A 23,736-nucleotide genomic window follows, 5' to 3' on the forward strand; every position below is an offset into this window, starting at 1 on the left:
TTGATCAGTCTCACCTGTCAATCATCTTTCATTCTGAGAAGTATTATAACTGTTACCATGCACTGTTAAAAATTGCCACCTTTAACTTCAATCTTCAGTTAACTTGCTGCCTTAAAAATGTAAGCATGCCAAATCAAATGGTCTGTTCAGCTTTATTTATATATTTAGTTATTAGCATATATATATATATATATATTAGTGCTGTCAAATCGATTAATCACATCTAACATACAAGTTTTTTTTTACGTTCTATACATATATATGTGTGTGTGTATATATATATATATATATATATATATATGTGTGTGTGTGTGTGTGTATGTGTAAACAAAACTTTTATGTTAGATGTAATTAATCAATTCGACATCACTAATAAATAAATATATTTATGTTTTTATATAAATATATTTGTTTAGGCTCTATATGTATGGTATGTATGGTGTGTATATATATATATATATATATATGTATATGTATATATGTATATGTATGTACATGTACGTCTATCTGTACATATACATATATGTCTATCTGTACATATATATATATATATATATATATATATATATATATATATATATATATATATATATGAGAGCGAGATGGATAAAAAAATTCATAACTTAATCGAAAAAACATATGTTGCCATGACTTATTGATGATCACATAATTTCTTTTTGACAGTGTATAAATGAATAGATTTGTGATGCGGATGAGAAATGTAACGTGTGTGTTTCTCTCGTACAGAAGAGTTTCCCAGAGCAGAGGAGAATCGGCGCGCAGCGCTGTGGCTTTCCAAGTAAAGTTCTGTGATACACTCCGACTCTTAATTGTTCGCAGTCAGTGCATTACAGAACTTTGTTTTGGGAGTTTAAAGCTCAGGCCTGGAGGAAACAATCATTCCATCTGGATGAAGCCGTAACAGCGTTAAACTGCACAGCCTGTGTCCTTCAAACAACACGCACAAATAAATCACATCATTATCATCATCATTTCAGCATGCTCATGCCTTTATTTCCAACTGCTAATGAACATCCTCTGAGTTTGGGAATCACAGATATGTGGATGTAGATTATAGTTGTTATATTGATTGTGTGTTATTTATATGATCTTTTCGCAGAATGTTTTCTCCAAGTGTTCAACTAGCATAGCGGAGGCTATACCGCAATTGCTAAATATCTAAAAATAACCGTTGCACAGTAACACACCACTTTCCAATTAAACATTCCATTCCATAACCTCAGGAAACACAAAAAAATGTGGCTTTTTCCATTGTTGTAAAAGCAATGTATCCCATATTTACAAGGCGGTGCAGAGAAAAGCACTTTAACTGGAGAAGCTTAGAGGTTTGTGATGACATCATCAGACGAGCGCATGTCTCACGGTCACGTGACTCTTGAGGGTCATCCGCTCTTAAGACAGAGAAAACTCTTTATTGGCACTGACAAAACAGATTTCCAAGCGGAAAAACTGTTCCATGTGTCTGAAATACTAGTATGCAATATGCAAAGTATGCATCTGGGAAATAAATGTGAGAGGTTTTGTTGAAGTGTATTTTAAAGTACATCTGTTATTAATTAGTCAAGCACATAAAGACTGAAACTGCACCATTTAACCCATCAAGAGTGCTTAACATATGCAGAATAATCATTTACAAACACATTGACAGACTAATACACACATATACATATATATATATCAGTAAGTGTAGTAGCTCAATAATGTAATGTTATCAAGTCCATTTCTGATAATTTATAATGTTATTTAAAGTCCCCCTGTGGTGAAAATCCAGCTTTTAATGTTGTTTATATGTCTATGTGGTGTTTTTAATATGTGTTAACCCTTTGATGGTCTTCGGGGTCTTCTTAACCTGCAAATGACTTTTGCTGAATTTTTAAAAAATGTTCTCTTTGTCCAAATGGCATGAAACTTTGTACGGCTCTCAAACCCTTTTTAGATCTACAAATAAAAAAAAAAAAAATTCAATTGTAGTGATATCTGTTTTTATGTTAGTGTGACAATAATAGTCACACTCGTGGTCTTCGGGGTCCCTGGAGACCCCGCATAGAAAATAGACAAAATTCATCATCAAAATCAGAAACAACGCAGAACACGCATAGACAGAAATGAAGTGGCACACTTCTAACAGTGCTAAAAACATTCACATTGCAAAATTATTATGCTCACGCGCGCACACACACACAGAGGAATAAATGTGTGACACTATAAAAACTGCTCTTATAATGTGTCACATAAGATAGTCCAAAATGCGGAACCACCACAAAAATAGATTTGGTGACACTGACACATCGACAATGTGAACGCTCACACACACACACACACACACACACACACACACACACACAGAGGGAGAGAGAAAGAGACAAAAGTTACTGCTTTATTTGCTCATGTGTTATGCTGTTCAGTTCATTGCATTTTGATGTTCATGTCGTATTTGTACTCAATATATAATATAACTGTATATATCTGTTCTGTTACAGTTAGTAACTGAAGTGTAGATTACATTTGTACAATTATATGAAAAAAAGAAGATTGAAATAAATGATAAACTCTAAAAACTCAACTTTTATCTTTTTCAGGTTTTATTCTAATGTAACATTATTGAAAATATTTTTTTTTTCAGTACAAAAAATGCTAAACTTTGACAAAAAAAAAAAATCATTTTTATTGTTAGAATTGTGATTTCATAATATTTAGATATGAATCCAACAGGAAAAACTTGTGAAAAGATATCTTTCAGTTAGTTAAATATTAAATAGCATATAGTGGAGCTCTATAGCCATCTAGTGGCTAAAATGATCATTTTTTACTTTTAAAACTACATTTTCCAAAATATGGGAAAATTTTACTCTAAACCATGTAAAATTATTCATGCTATCCCTATAAATGCAATTTAGAAATTTGGGTCTTTTATAAAGTGAATTTTACATAAAGAGCTGTTTTTGTATAAAAACCTATTTAAAAAAAAACAAACATTTTTTAAATTTATTTATATATATTTTTACTTTTAAAACTACATTTTCCAAAATATGGGAAAATTTGACTCTAAACCATGTAAATTAATCCATGTTATCCCCATAAATGAAATTTAGAAATTTGGGTCTTTTATAAAGTGAATTAGACATAAAAAGATGTTTTTGTACATTTATTTATTTATTTATATACATTTAAAATATATCATAAATCCTCCAAAAACTGCACAAATGTAGAGTAAAAACATTAATAAACAGAGTAAAAAACAACAACGCTGTTTTGGGGTCTCTCTCTGGAGACCCCAAAGATCACTAGTGTCTGCCCAAATGAAGAATATCAGAGGGTTAAGACAAACCATGTGTAAATTCATAAGTCGACACCATTGCTGAGTATTTTCTCCTTAAAACTGCAGTGAACCAAAGACAGTCTCAAAAACACGCTTTGAAATCGCTGGTGTTTCTGACGTCACAAACTACCTTGTAACCAATCAGATCAACGCGTCGGAGCGCTTTAGCATATCATTTACAGGAACTAGCAGGGGAGTCTCGAGAGAAGTGGATTATACTTTTCTGCTGATATGAAAAATTTAGCAATATAGATGTATGATGTATATTGTGATGTTATGATGAACTATATGCCTTTCTCCACTAATGTTCTGAGTTGTTCAAAGCGCTTCTGGTGATTGTTAGAAGGCAGACTGAGATGGAGAACCGGAACATGGTTTGTGTAACATTAGCAACACATTTTTAGCTGTTTGATAACATAGTCAAGCAAAAGGCTAATCATATTAATTAACATTATGTGTCCGACTTTGTAAAGAGCGATATTGTGAAGCAGTAAATTTAACATTTAATTGAATATTCAACAATATTATTGATCTGCCTGCATCGACACTATTATACAACTGAACTGAGCTGGACGATGGCATCACGGTTTACTCCAGATCAGATATATATATAAATGAACTAAATTAAGAACTTTTTTAAAACAAAAATGAAACATGAACTTACTTAATCTGGACTGTGACGCTATTTTCTTCTGGAAACAAACTTTTTTTGCATTATTTTCCTGTTATCTCTGTAAAGATGCTTTGAAACAATCTGTATTGTTGCCGAGTGGATCTGTGAGGCGGGACTAATTAGCATATTCATTGCACCGTGTTTACTACAGGAAGCAAGGGTGTAGCATTACAATCCATTTTAAGGCATGAAGACATTTTTTCACACACACAAAAAAACAACGTTTACATACGTCGTTTTGGTGATCAAAGATGAGTTTTAAAGTATAAAAATGATTGACTACAGGGGGACTTTAAGAGATTGATTTATTCAAAATGACTATGTGACATTTGATAAAAGGAAAGAACAACAAGTAAGGAGAACTGCTATGTATTTCATCTCTTCACCTCTAGACTCAGATGTTCTGTAAAGTCACGAAATTAGTTAATAATCCTCAGCTATCCGTTTAAAGGGATATTTCTTCCAAAAATGAAAATGAAAAATCATTTACTCACCCTCATGTTCTTCCAAACCCGTAAGACTGTTCATCTTAGAAACTAAAATGAAGATCTTTTTGATGAAATCCGAGAGCTTTCTGTCCTGCATTGACAGCTACGCAACTACCGCATTCAAGCCCCAGTAAGGCAGTAAAGACATCATTAAAGTAATCCATGAGATTCCAGTGGTTTAACCTCAGTTTTATGAAGCAATGCAAGTGCTTGTTTGTGCAAAAAAAAAAAAAAAACATAATTTACCACTTTATTTACACAATATTAATCTAATTTAAGTAGCTTTTCTGAACATGCCTTGGAAGAAAAGACTACTGGTGTGAATCTTGAGACAAAACAATGGCACTGATATATTTTAAGATGGCTTTCAGTAAAAATAGCTCAAACATGCATTTTAGTCTGGGACTAGGCATAAGCCTTGTCTGTGAAACCGGGGGTAAAGGTTTCATTTAAAGTCCCCCTGTAGTCAATAATTTGATCCAAAATTACATATTTAAACGTTGTCTTTCCTTGAAAAAAATGTCCATGTCTTAAAATAGCTTGAATGTAACTCTTGCCTTGTTTAGTATACGCGGTTCTATGAATATGCAAATGAGCCCCGCCTCCACTCACTCACCCAGCTCAGAGATCCACTGGTTGATGATCACACGTTGATCTGATTGGTTACACACATACCTGTATTTATTTCCTGTTTTCGGTCAAAGTCCACAGTAGTCGATTGTCGAGTTCATGCGCGTGATCATAGGTAACTAACTAACTGCGCAAACTCGACAATCGACTACTGTGGACTTCGACCGAAAACAGGAAATAAATACAGGTATGTGCGCTGGCTGAATTATTATCATTTTTATACATATCTTTCACATCTACTGCAGTCAGATTCACCCGTGTTCACTCTGAAGGAATCACTCACATGACCTGTGCACTTGTAATGACACATCAAGGATGTTAAGAGGCTAAAAGCAGGTTTAAAACTTGCCCCATTGAAGTCAACAGGGTGCAAATTTTAAAAAGAGGATAACACGGTGTAGGCAACACCGATTTTTGTCGTTGTTCTCTGTACTGACAGCACTCCAAATTTACAAAAAAATGAGCTCAATGTTAAAATTGACCGGAGTTCTCCTTTAAGGAGAAAATACTCAGCAATGGTGTCGACTTATGAATGTACACATGGTTTGTCTTAAAGCATATTAAAAACACCACATAGACATAAACATCATTAAAATCTTGATTTTCACCACAGGGGGACTTTACAGCCAAGAGTGTACAGTATGTGAAGAATGCTGAAATGGTTTGATGATTGATGGGTTTTTACACCTGCATTTTCAAAGCATGAGTCTTTCTTTATGGAACACAAAAAAAATGTGGCAAAGTGGGTTTGTTTTTGTTACAAGCCATATAAAACAAATTTAGTTCTGTTTAGTGTATTTTTGTACTAGAACCATATGAAACAGGCAGGCACTAAACATATAAAGTCGGCTACTTTTATGGGAATTAAAGGAATATATTTGCTTTAAATAAATCAATATTTCTGATTATTGTCAATGTTGAAAACCAGGGAAATGTTGTTCAGATCTGGAAGAGGACTCAGTTTTTGTTATTACATCATTTTGACGTAGTATTATTATTGTATAATAATATTGTATAATATAAGTTATATTAGCTATATTAGAATTATCATTCTCAACATGTGAGAACAAACTGTTTGAAAACAACAAAACTTACAGTAAATAGATTCACAGTTCAAAGAGTTAAACTTAAATGCTGCCAAATGTAGGTTTTTGAGAAAAAAAAAAAAATTCTACGAGATAAGACATTGAAAAAGTGATATTTAATAAATAAACTTTCCATGATTTAAAGGGGACCAATTATGCCCCTTTTCTTAAGTCTCTGGTGTCCCCAGAATGTGTCTGTGAAGTTTCAGCTCAAAAACCCCCACAGATTAGCCTGGCAAGCCAGACCTACATCAAGATGTTGAGTCTGGCAACTCACCATAGACACGGCTCAATCCGAGGGCCGGGATAAACGGCTGTCTTTCAAATTCCCTCTGCACGCAATAGGACAGCGCTTCAACCAACCAGAGCGTTTTCCCAACAGCGGAGCTAGTTGATAGATTCAACTTTTGCCATATCTGGCCGGCAAAACTACGAACACATCTTCCTTTTTTTAAGAATGACTTAAGTGCCGTTCTATGCTCTTTTCTCAAAGAAAAACCTAACTCCAAGTCCTCCAGAGTCGCGGACAAAGCCGATTCGAAAGACTGTTCTCCAGCAGCCGTCATTCAGTGTTTTCAAGTAGCAGGGAACCGTCGCAACTCTGTCGTCATTATGTTAAGCCCGCCCCGCCTACTCTATACACGACGTGATTGGCCTGACCCAATTTAGGTTTTTGCAGCTCGAAAGTCAACGGAGAGTTGCTAGACTGCCCTGGCTGCAAAATACATTTTGCTGCCGCTAGGGTGCGTCTAGATTTCTAGGCTACCCACAGATAATTCATTAAACCATGTTGTAAATGCCCATTTTTGAGTTGAAGCAAAAACATGCTGTTTTCATGCATGTATCTTTAAATGCAAATGAGCTGCTGCTTCTCCCCGCCCAGATTTACAGAAGAGGGCGGAGCCTGTACAGCTCGTGCCTCGGATACTCTGATAAAAACTAAAACATCAGTTTGGTTTTGATTATCATCTCTATCAGTCACACTCACGTGACATTGCAGTTCTTCATCATCATGAAAGTTTAATATCTGCATGCGTTTTAAAGTCATATCAGCCTAAACTTCTGATATATGGTTTTCTGAGCGCATCCGAATCACGCGCACAGAAAGCAGCCTGTCAGACAACACGTCCCGTGAGTATAAAACTAAGTTCTCCTTCACGTCTTATTGCGTTTAAACTAGGGCTGTTAAACGATTAATCTTGATTAATCGCATCCAAAATAAAAGTTTGTTTTTACATAATACATGTGTGTGTACGGTGTATAATTATTTTCTATATATAAATACGCACACATGCATGTATATATTTAAGAAATATTTGCATGTATATACGGTGTATATATATTTATATTATATATAATTTATATTATATTTTAATATTATATATTTATATTATACAAAATTCTAACCTTTTATTGAAGTAAAAGAATTGAATGTGGGGGGGGAAATCCCATTATGAAATAAATGTTTTTCTCCAAAACACGCTGGCCACAATTATTGGCACCCTTTTATTAAATACTTTTTTCAATCTCCTTTTGCCAAGATAACAGCTCTGAGTTTTCTCCTATAATGCCTGATGAGTTTGGAGAACACCTGACAAGAGATCAGAGACCATTCCTCCATACATCTCTCCAGATCCTGCAGATTCACAAGTTCATGTTGGTGCTTCTTCTCTTCAGTTCAGCCCACTCATCAGGTCAGGGGACTGGGACGGTCATGGCAGAAGCTTCATTTTGTGCTCCGCAACAAATTTTTGTGTTGATTTTGATGTTTGTTTTGGACCGTTGTCCGGATGGAAGATCCTACCACGGCCCATTATAAGATTTCTAGCAGAGGCGTCAGATTTTGATTTTTTATCTGTTGGTATTTGATAGAATCCACAATGCCATGTATCTGAATAAGAGGTCCAGGACCTCCAGGAGAAAAATATGCCCACAACATTAAAGATCCAACGGTATATTAAATTGTACACATGGGGTACTTTTTATCCTTGTGTTCACCAAACCCATCTACCGTGTTTGCTAAAAAAAAGCTCTTTTTTTAGTCTCATCTGACCACAGAACCCTGTGCCGTTTGAAGTTCCAGTCATGTCTGACAATTAAATTTGCTGGAGTTTGTTTTTGGAGGAGCGAGGAGGATTTTTCTTGAAACCCTCCCAAACAACATGTGGGGATATAGGGTTTTTTTTTAGGTTTTTTTTTTTTTTTGGCTTTCTGACCCCCAAGACTCAACTAATCTCTGCAATTCTCCATCTGTGATCCTTGGAGAGTCTTTGGCCACTCAAACTTTCATACTCGCCGTGCATTAAGACAATATAGACACACGTCCTCTTCCTGGCAGATTCGTAACATCTTTAGTTGATTATAACTTCTTAATTATTGCCCTGATGGTCAAAATGGGGATTTTCAATTATTTAGCTATTGTCTTACAGCCACTTTCTATTTTGTGATGCTCAACAATCTTTTGCTACGCATCAGAACTGTATTCTGTGGTTTTACTCATTGTGATGGATGATTAAGGGGATTTGGCCTTTGTGTTTCCTCATATTTAAACTCCTGTGAAACACGAAGTCATAGCTGGACAGTTTCATGTTCCTAGTCACCCTGGTGTACTAAAAAAGGTAAATATTAATGGGAATATACTTCAGAGATATTTTACTCGTAAAAAATTCTAGGGGTGCCAATAATTGTGGCCGACGTGTTTTGGAGAAAAACATTTATTTCATAATGTGATTTCCCCCCACTTTCAATTCTTTTACTTCAATGAAAGGTTAGAATTTTGCAAATTTTTTGAATGAAAGATCAAAACGATAAACGATGCAGATTTATTTTTTACAGCCATTTTTGATCATATTTACCAGGGGTGCCATTAATTGTGGAGGGCACTGTATATATAGAAAATAATTATACTCCGTACACAGACATAAATTATGTAAACACAAACTTTTATTTTGGATGCGATTAATCGCGATTAATCGTTTGACAGCCCTAGTTTAAACAGTCAAAAACACACAAAGTTCACAGTCAGTTATGTCTATGAACATAAACAGCAAGTAAAGAAATCACATTTGTATATTAGATCTGTGTATTAACGTGACAGCAGCGTGATATACTGTACCTACTGCTATATATACTGTATGCATAATGCAACAAAGTTTGTTTCCAGAAGAAAATTGTGTAACAGTCCAGCTTAAGTAAGCTGAGTGATGTTTCATTACTGTGATGTACTACTCTGGAGAAAACCATGATGTCATTGTCCAGCTGAGTACAGTTCTCATATAATGGTGTCAATGCAGGCAGATCAATAATATTGTTGAATATTAAATTAAATGCCCCAATGTGACGTCACATTGCATAACAACTTGAGGCTTATTTTAAAACTGTTTATGATTTATTATGGAGATTAAAAAGCAGTGGGTGGATTTTCACCATTATAGTGTGGCTGTGTACACACACTCCCGACATACATTGATGTTCAAACATAATTTTGCATAACAGGTTCCCTTTAAGTACAGTGTCTGGGAAGATCTGCTCGGAGGGAGGCGGAGCGCGGTGCATGACGGGACGCGCGAGTGAGTAATCTCCACCTCATCCCTCCATCATCAGCCGCGCGCTGACCTCTGACAGCAAACGCGGAAGCAGCATGGCGTCAAACAGCAGCAACGCACAGCAGAGACTCCGAATCATCGCAGGACATCTGCAGAAACACACAGAAGATGGAAACACGAGCGTCGCGGCGCAGGAGTGCAAAGCCGAGGCGTCGCGATCCGACCCGAGCAGCCAGACACCGGTGCCGAAGAGGAGGTACAGTATATGTGTGCGGTGGGGTCCAGCTCCACACACACACACACACACAAATAAACGCTGCATGTAAAGAAAGAGCAGTCGCGTGAAGGGATCCAGCAGCGGGCGTTGTATTGTATCAGTGTGTGAAAGCTGGAGTGAAACAAAGTGTCCATTCATATCCCGGAGGAGGAGGAGGGTGCGGCGGCGCGCGAGACCTGGACATGTTCAGTTTTCTTTCTTTTTTGTTTTCATAATCATTGTGGTCATTGCACATATCATTGGGGTTGCACGCGCAGCGAGCAAACCGTTGCCTGTCACAGGACTGCTGGTTCCTCCATTATAAACTCGCTTCAGCCCTTAAAGCTATAGGTCACCTAAAAAATGATTCCTGTCGTCATCTACTCAGCCTCAAGGAAACGAGATTTAAGAACCAGGGCATTCGCAGTTAAATTTGGGTCTGTTCCTCACGCAAAGCTATTAGATAATTGTAATATGTTATGTGGACCGAGCCATATAGTGCTTTTTTGGGGGCTTGACAGCCACTTTAATTGCTTGTGATCTTCTGTATAGTAAAAAAAGTTGTGCAACATGAGGGTATAAGTAGATGAAGGTTTCACAGTTGTGTGAACTCTATCTTTAATGAAGATAACGGTCTCTCTTTATAGCTTCTGAGTTGCTCAAGGGTCCCTGAGAGTGTTCAGAGGACATATGGTGATCTTTCGAACTGATTTCCAACTCTTAAATGATTTAAGTCCTCTGTTTAAAATGCATGTGCTTAAAGGGATGGTTCACCCAAAAAATGAAAATTCTGTCATCATTTACTCGCCCTCATGTTGTTCCAAACCTGTATGAGATTCTTTCTTCTCTTGAACACAAAAGAAGATATTTTGAAGAATGTCGGTTACAAAACAGTTGACGGCACCCATTGACTTACATAGTATTTTTTTTCCTACTATGTAAGTCTAATGGGTGCCGTCAACTCTCTGGTTACCAGCATTCTTTCAAATATCTTCTTTTGTGTTCAACTATCCCATTAATGAAAGCTATTATATAGTGTTCTTTAAGTTTTTTTCTTTATTCTGGAGGTCGCTGTGTGCTGAAGGTCTAGGTTTGTGAGTCCTTGAGTCTGTAAAGATTGATATCTCCTTGTTTCCTGAGTGTTCAGACATGTGCTTTTCTTGCAAGTGATGATGATGATGATGCCTCTGTAAACAAAAAGGGCGTTGGTTATTTCTGTGTGTTCTGCCTCTCAACAGCTCTGGCCTGAAGCTCTTTATGGCATCAGTTAAACTCGTATGGACTCTTTATATAGACTAATTATCTTTCTAGAGCACTGCTGTTGTGATTTGATTTTTTGCTTTTCTTTCTCTAAGGTTGTTATATCCATGACAGCCGTTGTCACTTTCCTCTTGTAAGTTAGTGAATAGATAATTGGTCCTTGTCAATGTAAATATGAGGTGATCTCCCCACGAGTTGAATTTTGTCTGTCAAAAGTTATCATGGCAAAGCTGTGCTGTGATTGGATGAGGGCCGGGGTGGCCTGACTTTGTGTTCGCTAACGAGACTTTGCTGCCATCTAGTGCGGGACAGGAGGTGAAGAAACCTTTGACCTACTGAGACACAGCTGAAAGATTTTAGTATGTAGGTTGTTTTTGGCCGTGCTGTCAGTGTCACGCTGTTTTCTCAGGCAGTTTGGCCACTTCTAGTACAAATCACAAATGTTTTCTCTGACTGAACTTCTCAGTATGAACCCCAGTTGTGGTCTTTGCGCTGGAACACTTCTCTACCTACATGACCTGTTTCCTGTATTTGGCCCAAGTGTTAAAGTGGGCATGAAGGAACACAAGTGTGTGTGTCGAACTTTTGATTACTCGATGGGACTTACAGCATGTTGTTTTTACAGTGCTTTATTTACAGTACTTGCACTTTAAAATAAACTTCAAATATTGGTCTCTTGGTGTGAACTGGGTATGCTGAAGCATTCTGTCCTTTAAGAGTTGCATCTTGTGACATCACGTCCTGTTTTTTTAGTTTTTTTTTAGATGTTTCTTTGGTCCGTGTTGTGTTCATATTTCAGTCGAACCGCACCAGAGTTTGTGTGGAACTCTGTGTATCCGCTATCGGGTAGCCTAGAAATCTAGACGCACCCTAGCGGCAGCAAATTTGATTTTGCACTCAGTGTCGTCTAGCAACTCTCCGTTGGCTTGCGAGCTGGAAAAACCAAACTCTAGTCAGGCCAATCACATTGTGTATAGAGTCGGTGGGCGGGCTTAACATGATGATGGCAGGGTTGCGACGGTTCCCTGCTACTTGAAAACAAAGAAGAGCTGCTGGCGAACAGCGGTCTCTCGAATCGGCTTTGGCCGCGACTCTGGAGGACTTGGAGTTAAGCTTTTCTTTGAGGAAAGAACAAAGAACGGCACTTAAGTCTTAAAAAAGGAAGATGTGTTCGGAGTTTTGCCGACCGGATACGGCAAAAGTTTAATCTATCAACTAGCTCCGCTGTTGGGAAAACGCTCTGGTTGGTTGTAGTGATATCCTATTGTGTGCAGAGGGAATTTGAAAGAGAACCGTTTATCCCGGCTATCGGATTGAGCTGTGCCAATGGTGTGTTCCCAGACTAGGGATGCAACGATACCATTTTTTCAGAACCGATCCGATCCGATACCAAAAATTCTGAGTATCGGCCGATACCGATCCGTACCGATACCAGCGCAGTTTTTTTTAATCAAGTAGAATTTCTATTACTCTGTGTTAAACTGATAAGAACTGAAAAAAAAGAAAAACACCAACAAAAAATATATGATCATAATCTGACATAAATGCTATTATAAACTAGATTAGTGGATAATTCAGCAATAAAATGTAGTCTAGAAAAATCACGAGTGCACAATTAATTGTATAAAATCTGAACATTTTGTGAAAAAAATGTTTAGTGGAGAACAAATTAGAGACAATAAGTGTAACACTAAATCTGGTAAAACTTTACACATTGCTCTTTGTATTGTTGTAAAATACATTCATGAAAAACAAGATAAAAATAGCAATTATTTTATATCCTACTATAAAATTGAGACATTTTTTAAATGTATAGCACAGCTGTTTAATAAGGTAGCAACATAATAGATAGGACAGGACAAGAACGGCTATTAATAATCTTTCATTTCGTCACTGTATTATGATATGAAAGGCTCCAATACATCGCGGCACAAAGCGCTTATGCGCATCCCGAACGCAGAATGATGCGCTTGAAGCAACATGAGCCACAGCGCGCAGCGCGTCGAGTCCGCATTGAAAAGTTTAAAGCACAAAGAAAATACATATGATGCATGGTGTATTATACAGTATCTATATATGCAATAGTCTATTCAGCATTTTCTTTTAAATTTCAGTTACTGTGCGCGTGAAGAACAAATAGTACCTGACTTTACTCCAGTGTTGTGATCTAACAGACACCCGGTAGAAAGTAACATGATTAAGGTACAGCAATAAAGTCCAGCAAGATAAAGTTGTTTTATGTGAAACCATAGACCTTTATCTACAGATCAAGTATAATAATAGTAACATTGAATCATCTTGGAGAGAGTTTCATCGTGTTAACTGTCGTAACCGAACGCGACGCGCTGTTTGAGTGCTGAATGAAGAATGATTGACAGCCGCAGCTGAGGGAAACGTTTATGTGATCTTGAATTTAACACTTAAATATTAATTTATATCTCACATTATACTATATAAGGGCTTCAGAACACTTAAAATATTGTGCACGAAAACTTATGGTGCTTTATAATGTTTGTGGGGCTTAACAACAACACTGAATAGTATACGCACAATATCGGATTTGGATCGGCCTTGTCTGACCGATACCCGATCCGCCAAAAATGGCAGTATCGGAGCCGATTCCGATACTGAGTATCGGATCGGTGCATCCCTATCCCAGACCCAACATCTTGATGTGGGTCTGGCTTGTCAGGCTATATATCGGGCCTTTAGCCCTCAAATATCAGTAGCCACATTTCCTTTACAGATTTGTGCAAAACTTTTGTGATATTTTCTAAATGTCGATTACGAAATTATGGTGTTTCCATTAACCGATTTATGCGAATAAAACGTTATTGTTTTTCCTCTCGTGATAAGTCATTCCAAAAATCATGTCAAACGTTGTTGGTAGGTTTACATATATCCCAGCCACCGCACTAGACATTATTTTTAATCGAAGGATTGAAGGCCGGAAAACCTCCTCATGCGAGCGTAAAAACTTGTTTTCGATACAGGGGAGTTTTTGCGAAATTGATGTTTCCATTTTCAATGTGTGTTTCAATTCGCAATTTCAATTTGTGTAATTTGAATGGTAATGGAAACTCTGTGAAGTCGTATTAGAGATGGATTTAGTGTGTTTTGAGCTTTGGCATCTTTCAGACCTGGGTCAGACTTGCACATTCCTGTCGTCACGTACACACTCTCTCAAGAGGCCTAGACTGCAAGTGTGTGTATTGGGACAGGCCCTAACTTTACTTCTCCTGGTCAACATATGTGCGACATTCCCAGACGTGTGGAAAGAAACACTTAGGAACAATAGGCCTCACTTTCATCCCAAAGCTCTGTATACCCAGTGCAGTTCCTTGATAAGATACTGCTGGAATTTCTGGATGTGTTTGAATGTTTGTTGTCAGAGAAATGGTAGATGTAGAGATTGCTGAACTGCCAGTCGTAGAAAGATTTGCTTTTCAGCATTCTTGTATCTTATCATGCCAGGCAATATACTGCAGGGTTTTACAGTATTTCCTCTTGGTAGTGTGTGCCAGATGAACAGTTACTCAAATGTAACCTTCATCAAGAAAGATCACATTGTTTATTTTGTTTTTTTACATTTTTGGTCCCATTTGCTAACAGGCTAAAAACCGCAGCAGATTTAGTCAAGGTTCATTCAAGATAAGTTTGTCATATTCAAAGAAAGTTGCTTTGTTTGAGAGCTTTTGTCTTAGTGCATTATGATGACTCAATCCAGCTTGTCTTTTAGTTCAATTTCAATATGCCTAAAAAATCCCTAAAATATTTTTCCTGTGTAATTTATAAAATGAGACGGGTTCCTTCCACTTGTCACACACTGTATATCTATGTCTGCAGGAGTGAAAATACATTGGCTGAATGTACATAAAGCCGCCTCTCAGACAGCTCGCAATGACCAAATTGACTTTTATGCATGGCTGATTGCACTTAAACTGTCGAATACACACAAAATGATATCAAAATGCTGTCTTGCCAAGTATAAAGGTAAATAAATACAGTCAGTTTTGGAACATAAATAGTTGAGAGGAAAAGCATGTTGTGTATCAGTATATTAGATCCAGAGCCTCATAAACCTGCTGCTGTAACTTTAATTGTAAGCATTAATCTGTATTTAATTTATACAATGATTTATACAAGATTATTCAGTGTTATTTTACATTTGACTGCTTTCCTTTCTGTAAAATTTTCTACCTGAATTCTGCCATTAAACCCACCTGAAAAACTAGTTAAACTAGTGTAGTTAAACGATTCAAATAAAATATCTCTGTGCTGAACGTAAGTTATTGCAACAAAATTACCCAAATTATCAAAAAATTATGAGATGACGACAAATGGCGGTATATATGGCAGTTTTCCCCCATGGTAATCCAGTAAAACTATTTTGCTTCAACTGATTCAGATAACGTCTTTCTGTTTGTCTCTGTTTCCGTCTTCTTGTCAGGTCTGTCTGGAGTGGTCACATTTTTGTCTGCTTTGCTGTAGAGAAGTGTTCAGTGTCTGTATTGAGAGTTTGAGGGGCTGTTTGTCAGAAGATCCAGAAGGTTCCCTCCTCTGATCAGCCACTCATTCTTCTGCGCACGAACAGCGTGTGTTTAGTGTGAGTCTCGCAGCAGGCTCACCGCTCTAGAGATCACAGCTGTGCTCAGTCCTGGAGGAAGGAACGTGTGCTTTAGTTAGTGCTGTTTTCTAAGGCAATCTTCACTAGGCCTGTCACGATAACAAATTTTGCTGGACGATAAATTGTCCAAGAAATTATCGCGATAAACGATAATATTGTCGTTCTGAGACCATTTTCATTTAATATAATTATAATGGCATAATAATGCAGGTACACCTTTTCAACGATCTATAAACTTTTATTTCTAAAGAATATTAAACATTGAAAACGGAAAACATTTTAAATATCCAAAAAAATGAACAAAACAACCAAAAACAATAAAAGCAATCGACTCTTAGTGTCTGTTAACAAAATAAATGTCTGTTAATAAATAAAATGGATGTAAACAAAATTGCACTTCAAAAAATATTAAACATTAGGCTTTAGAATTAGGCATAAATAGTGATACATTCCATAACAGGCAAAACTGCCGGTTAGGACCTTTGTAAACAAATAAAAAAAAGCCTCAACAAGCCATATCACACCATTCTGCACTGTCCTCCTGTTACTTTGTCAAGTGATTGTGCACTGTCGGGAAGACGGAGACGCACTTTATTGCGTGTATGCTACGCACTGAAAATACTTGGTTAGGATTAGAGGTGAGGAGTGCGTGCGTATTACACGCCATAAAGAGCGTATCATATGCACGCAAAAACTATTTTTGGCGTATAAATGGCACGAGAAATAACATTCGTGGTATAGATACGCATTTTCATGTGATCGGGCTCGCTGTCGCAACTCACAACTAGCGTCTTCTCTCTCTCCCGGCAGTAGCCGCAAACAGTCCCGCCGGCGCTTTCCCATACGTGACTGACAAGCGCCGCGCGCCGCCTCCCCACACAAAGACCATGCAACTGACAAGAGACGAAGAGAGTTCACTCCTCCTATACGCTAAAGAACCGAGAGTGGTCATCCAGTCTCTTTGGTAGAGAGAGAGAGACGAGGAAAACAAACAAGCATGCAAATGGAATTATCGCGGCCGGAAAAATTATCGTGCTCATTTTTTTTTATCGTGCGATTAATTGACTTATCGACTATCGCGACAGGCCTAATCTTCACAATTACTATTGATCATGCTTATGGTTCGAGAAAAGACAGGAGAGGTGTGCAGTTATTTTTTTGAGCGATTGGTCTTTTGGACCTGAGCCTTACCTAGACACATGGAGCCTGTTGCAAGAAAACCCTTAGTGATGATATCCTCACGACTATAATTAAGAGGTTTCTTAACTTAAGGAGAATGTGATGTGGGAGAATGTTTCAAACCATAATGTACTCGAAGTGCGCACACATAAACTCGCCTCTCAAACAGATCACGAGCGCCAAATTTAGTTTTTTTTTAGTTTAACTGGCCAAATACACACAAAATGATGTCTAAATGCCGGTCTTGGCGAGTATTCACCTAAACACAGTGGTTATGTCTATGTCTTAAGCGAGTTGGGAAAGCAGATACATGTGTATCAGTATATTGGATCTGTGCATTCACAGCAGCCTCATAAACCTGCTGTCGTCTGTGTCATTAATGTTAATCAAACAACAAAAGACAGAGAGAATCACTTTTGTCAAACTTTTGTCAAATCAAACTTTTGTAACTTTAATTGTAAGCATTCATCTGTATTTCATTTATACATTTAGGACTATATGGTGTTATTTTACATTTGATTACTTTGTTCAGTTTCTTTATTTCTTACCTGATACTGTTAGACCCACCTGAAATACTTAAAGGTGCTCTAAGGCTAAGCGATGTTGGGTGACGTCACTTCTTGTTGACGTTCAAAGTATTGTCAATCAAAACGGAGGCTAGCTCGATCCTCCCTCCTCCTCATCCCGTCCCCTCCCCCTCCCCTCCTCCTCATCCCGTCCCCTCCCTTCCGTGCTTCCTGAAACAGTCATGAACGGCAGACTGGATTTACCCGCCTGTCCAGCTAAAACAGAGCCACCTGAATGTCGGATTGGAAGCCCTTCTGCCGGCGGAGTTCTCGCCACCTTTCGAAGGCTTTTCCGATGTAAAGTCGGGACTTCCCACGTTCCTTCTCCTTTTTCCCTCTTATTTGCTATTTGTTCATCGGAACTTCGTCTCTTTGGTCGTGTGTCAGCCATATGAAAATTAATAATATTATTTTTGGCTGGAACACTGTTATGTTTCGTGGTCCAGGCTGGGCCAGTTTGTTTTTGTTGCCGTTTGTGGAGCCTGTGGTGTCTACAGAGACCGCGTTTCTTTACAGTGTGTTCAGGGGACAGGCAGCTAGCGGATAGTGAGGAGATGTTTGCTGGATGTGACAAAAAATGTTTCGGCCTAAAAAAAACGTGACATCGCTTAGAGCACCTTTAAAGCAATGTTGTTTATTTCATTTGTCTCTTTATTCTATTGTATTTACTTGTGCTATCATTTGTAACTTGTATATTTTTGTTACTTTATTAATAACTGTTTACTTATTTGTAAATTCAATTGGAAGCCTCCTTGTGCTGCATGTAAGCAACAAAATCCCCCCCATTGTAAAAACACAAACACATTGAGTGAGAAAACGTTTAGACATAATTTAATAAAGAAAATCATTGCAATATTTTGCTAAACGTTTTGTTAAACTACAATTTTACACGCAACATCAACAATTTATTATTTAGAAATATTGTAAAATAATTTCTGACCATACAGGCATGTAAAAATGCAGATTGTAAAAAATGTCACATATATATTTATTATTATTATTATTATTATTATTATTATTATATTTTTTTAAACAGAAGTTTATGGCTAATAAACGAATACATTTAAACTTGCCAAACAGCAGATTGTTTTGTTTAGTGCTGTTTTTTGGCATCCTTTCATGCAGTGACTAGATAAAGACAGCAGGAAATATATTTTAACTTCTGTTGACTCTTATTTAAAGTGTTTCTTATCCGAAGCTCTCTTCACTCTGAGCAGAAGTGAATGCTGTGACCTTCAGGACTTTCATAGTAACACGATCATTTGTTCATGAGCTCTCTCATTATCATACTATAAAGACAGAAGTGGTTAATCTCTGCAGGTCACTATAATGGTCACTGTAATTGAATATTATATTTGCAGACGTGCAAGACAAAGGTTGCATGTCATTGAATATACGTTGACATTGTTAAACAGTGTGTAAACTCGTGGCCTCTGTTTCTTTCAGGCAGGAGGTCATGAAGTGGAATGGCTGGGGTTACAGTGACTCCAGGTTCCTGTTTAATAAAAAGGGTCAAGCAGAGTTCACAGGCAAACGGTGAGTACGATGCTCCAAACAAATACCCATTAGACTCCGATATTTCCTTCATCTGTGGGGAAAACATGCAGAATTGGTCAGAGTGGATTTCAACATGATATAAATGTGTTAAGCAGAGCTGAGTGCACTACAATCCCAAAAATAGACCGTTCTGTCATCCTTTACTCACCTTGATGTCTGTATGACTTTCTTTTTGTTGAGGAATACAAGAGCATATAGTCAGGATGTTAATTGTTAATGTATTTAATTCTGTTAATTCAGTTTGAAGAGATTGATACGGTCAAACCGCCCCCATCGTTACTGTTCATATCTCTGCATATCAAGTGCATTTTGTTTCCAACAAGCGCTGCAAGCGGTCAACCAATCACAACAGACTGGGCCATCTGACCAATCAGAGCAGAGTAGACCAATCACAACAGACTGGGTCATCTGACCAATCAGAGCAGAGTAGACCAATCACAACAGGCTGGGTCATCTGACCAATCAGAGCAGAGTAGACCAATCACAACAGGCTGGGTCATCTGACCAATCAGAGCAGAGTAGACCAATCACAACAGGCTGGGTCATCTGACCAATCAGAGCAGAGTAGACCAATCACAACAGGCTGGGTCATCTGACCAATCAGAGCAGAGTAGACCAATCACAACAGACTGGGCCATCTGACCAATCAGAGCAGAGTAGACCAGTCACAACAGACTGGGTCATCTGACCAATCAGAGCAGAGTAGACCAATCACAACAGGCTGGGTCATCTGACCAATCAGAGCAGAGTAGACCAATCACAACAGACTGGGTCATCTGACCAATCAGAGCAGAGTAGACCAATCACAACAGGCTGGGTCATCTGACCAATCAGAGCAGAGTAGACCAATCACAACAGGCTGGGTCATCTGACCAATCAGAGCAGAGTAGACCAATCACAACAGACTGGGCCATCTGACCAATCAGAGCAGAGTAGACCAATCACAACAGGCTGGGTCATCTGACCAATCAGAGCAGAGTAGACCAATCACAACAGACTGGACCATCTGACCAATCAGAGCAGAGTAGACCAATCACAACAGACTGGGCCATCTGACCAATCAGAGCAGAGTAGACCAGTTCAATTCACATTTATTTGTATAGCTCTTTTTTAAACTTTTATTTTCTGTATTGTGACATGTGCACGTGATATGTCTAGCTATGCGATGTGGATTGTTGTGTTTTGAAACGTGTCATTGTTCTTTCCAAACATTGCCATAGTGCACTTGAGTTTCACGCAGTGTTGTGGCTTTCATGAGACGGGTCTGGACAGAGATGTTTACCACAGTCTCAAGGACACGCACGCACGCACGCACGCGCACACACACACGCCCACACACACACACACACACACACACACACACACAGTGTAATCGTACAGACAGAGCGGCGCTGCTTCATCACACACACACACACACACACACACAGATGATGTGCTCTCACTGCCATATGCCTCCTTCACACAGAAATGTCATTCACAGAACATGTCTATAGATTGAAACATCAAATAGCACATGCAAAGAAAATCTTCAGAATCATTTCCAGAAGGTGTTTTTCATCTCTACTCCAGTCTTCAGTGTCACATGATCATTCAGAAATCATCCTAATAGATGATTTGGTGATCAATTATTATTGGTACTTGGTGGTTATCATTGTTTAATATTTTTGTGGGAAACTTTATAATTTTTGTTTTGTTTTATACAATATTGTTATAATATTGTTTTACTTGGGTATTAAATATATAACATATGTACATTCGGTAGGAGCTTCGTCTCTCCAGTTTTTCCTAGTGTGATGTGCTCACGCCATCTAGTGGCTGGAAAACTGAACACAAGGGCACATCTGACAGCATAAGCTTAGAGAGAGTGTGTAAAAGATTTATTTAAATAGTTTTCAGTAAATAATTGTTTCCAATTGAATTTAATTAAGAATAAAAATCATAAAAGAAAAAAATCCAAATTCCTATAATAACAGTAAAGTATTTACCCTCATATTACATGTTTTGTATAGACTTGCATGGGAAATGCAGATTTAGGGAACGGTGCAGTGTTTGCAGTCACTGGACTCGTGAAGTGTGTGTTCTGGTTTCAGGTATCGGTTGAGTGGGCTGATCCTGCCGAGTCTGAAGGACTGGTTTGAGGGCACGTTTGGAGCCAGTTTACAGCATAAATCTCCTGCCGCAGTAAGTGGAGTGTGTTTCAGACAGCTGTGTGTCAGTCTTGTGTTGTGTGATTGTGTGTGTAATATGATATGTGTGTGTGTTCCTCTAGCCCACTCTGAATTTAAGTGCAGTCGCTCCTCCTAACCTGAACGAGCCCTTCGTGGAGGATCTGAAAGCGGCGGGTGTGTCCGCGTCACATGACCCGGAGGACCGGGTTTTCCGAGCGCATGGTAAACAACGTTGTGTTTGGCTGAAAGAAGTTTTAGCAATTTTCCAAGCATGCATAAGAATTTTGTCAAGCATTCCCTCATATTTCAACATGGGAATTTTTTTTCATACAGAAATTCTGCTTATTTTAATATACATTTCTTATTAAAATGTGATGATGCTAAAAATGATAATGGTCCTAAAATAGGTTTTATTTATGCAAACTATAATCAGTTTTGGTTTTCTTTTGATTTAGGGGTGATTCTTTCTTTTTTTTTTTATCACAAAATTTCCTAAAAGGGAGTTTGTTAGATTGTGATAGAATTGCTGAAGCTAAAATACATTCAAATAAATTAGAAGAATATGTTGTTTTTTATAATTTAAATTTAATCAAAACACTATAATATTTTATCATTTAATATATTAATCATTGTACAGAAGTCTAAAGCTATATTTATTTGATCAAAAATACAGTAAAAACAGTGAAATATTATAACCATTTAAAGTAACTGTTTTCTATGTGAATATACAGTAAAGTGTAATTTATTCCTGTGATCAAAGCTGAATGTTCAGCATCATTACTCCAGTCTTCAGTGTCACATGATCCTTCAGAAATCACTCTAATATGATGATCTGATGATCAAGAAACATTTATGATTATTATCAGTGTTGGAAACAGTCGTGCTGCTTCATATTTGTGTGGAAAACATGATTTGTTGCTTTTTAGCAACATTATAAATGTTTTAATGTAAGTTTTGATCACTGTAATAAATCCTTGCTCAATAAAAGTAGTAATTTCTTAAAATAATCATACTTGCTCCAAACTAGTGTATTTATTGAGAGGTTAGAGCATTACTATATGCCACCTATATATAAGTCATGTGTTCATATCACAAAAAAAGATTCAGATTGAGTTTATTTCGGTTCAGTTACTGGATGTTTATATTGGGTGTACAGTACGAGCCTCGTTCGTTCGTTCGTTGATGTTCATGTGTTTCTGACCGTGTTTCTCCTCCTCCTCAGGTCACTGCCTGCACGAGATCTTTGCCCTGCGCGAGGGGAGGATCGGACGCGTGCCCGACATGGTGGTTTGGCCCAGTGAGTGACGGCCTCAGTTTGCTCATTAATATTCATGAGAAGCTGCTTTCATTAGAGGGAAAGGGGCGTTCTCCATCCAGTGAGACTCGGGCTGCTCTCTGATTGGTGGACTCCTGACAGCACCCATTCAGCGGCTCTGATTAACGGCCCAGCTTTGATTAGGAGAAAACCCAAGCGGCCAGCAAATCATGTCCTCCCTCTCGGAGAATTCACCCGTCCCATCATCACGCCGTCCTGTCTCCCTCGCGGTCTCCTTCAGAAAATCCTCCTTTTCATAATCTTGAAGAAAAGTCACTTTCTCTGCCTCTGAAATGACCTGTGTCCACCGTCCAATCAGATCCCACGGGATATAATCACACATGCATGTATACATTTATGAAATATTTGCACGTATATACTGTATATATATATATAAATATAAATATTGAATATATAAATACATGAAAAATCATAAATATATACATGCATGTGTGTATTTATATACACAAAATAATTATACATAGTACACACACATATTATGTAAACAAAAACTTTTATTTTGGATGCGATTAATCATTTCTCAGCCCTAATATGAAGACATTTGTCACAAAAGATTTATATTTAACATTCTTTTGAACTTTCTATTCATCAAATAATCCTGAAAAAAATGTATCATGATTTTCTGAAAAAATGAAGAGAAGAGACTTCTTTAAAAAACGTATTTTAAATCTTTCCGACCCTGAACCTTTGAACGGTGCTTTCCGCGTAAGGGTTGTGTGTTATGACTGATATGAAGGTGGTGTGTGTGTTTGGTTTCGTCAGGCTGTCACAGTGATGTGGAGAAGATCGTGGATCTGGCCTGTAAACACGACGTCTGCCTGATCCCCTACGGAGGCGAGTACCTTCACAAATTACACACAATTACCCCTAACCCTACAGTGAGTACATGGAGTTACTTCATATTACTCAGTACTTAAATACAGAATTAGACTTTAACAAAGACACCTTAAAAGAAAAGGGTAAACCAAGTGTACTTTTGGTTTTCAAATAATTTTGAAAATATGTTTGTCAAATAATACTGGAAAA

General features: G+C 37.7%; 1 protein-coding gene across 1 annotated transcript in view; it reads left to right on the forward strand.

The window, feature by feature from the left end:
• Positions 1-9,717: 9,717 nt before the first annotated feature.
• The window catches only part of agps (alkylglycerone phosphate synthase), a 45,682-nt gene continuing 31,663 nt past the window's right edge, over positions 9,718-23,736 (forward strand). The window contains exons 1-6 of the mRNA XM_079880570.1: positions 9,718-10,017; positions 19,096-19,185; positions 21,297-21,387; positions 21,476-21,596; positions 22,597-22,671; positions 23,473-23,544. Coding sequence (XP_079736696.1) covers positions 9,857-10,017; positions 19,096-19,185; positions 21,297-21,387; positions 21,476-21,596; positions 22,597-22,671; positions 23,473-23,544 — 610 coding nt within the window. The 5' untranslated portion in view covers positions 9,718-9,856. The remainder of the gene's footprint in view (positions 10,018-19,095; positions 19,186-21,296; positions 21,388-21,475; positions 21,597-22,596; positions 22,672-23,472; positions 23,545-23,736) is intronic.

This window comes from Squalius cephalus (genome assembly GCF_949319135.1).
Source record: "Squalius cephalus genome assembly, chromosome: 9".
Taxonomy (NCBI): domain Eukaryota; kingdom Metazoa; phylum Chordata; class Actinopteri; order Cypriniformes; family Leuciscidae; genus Squalius; species Squalius cephalus.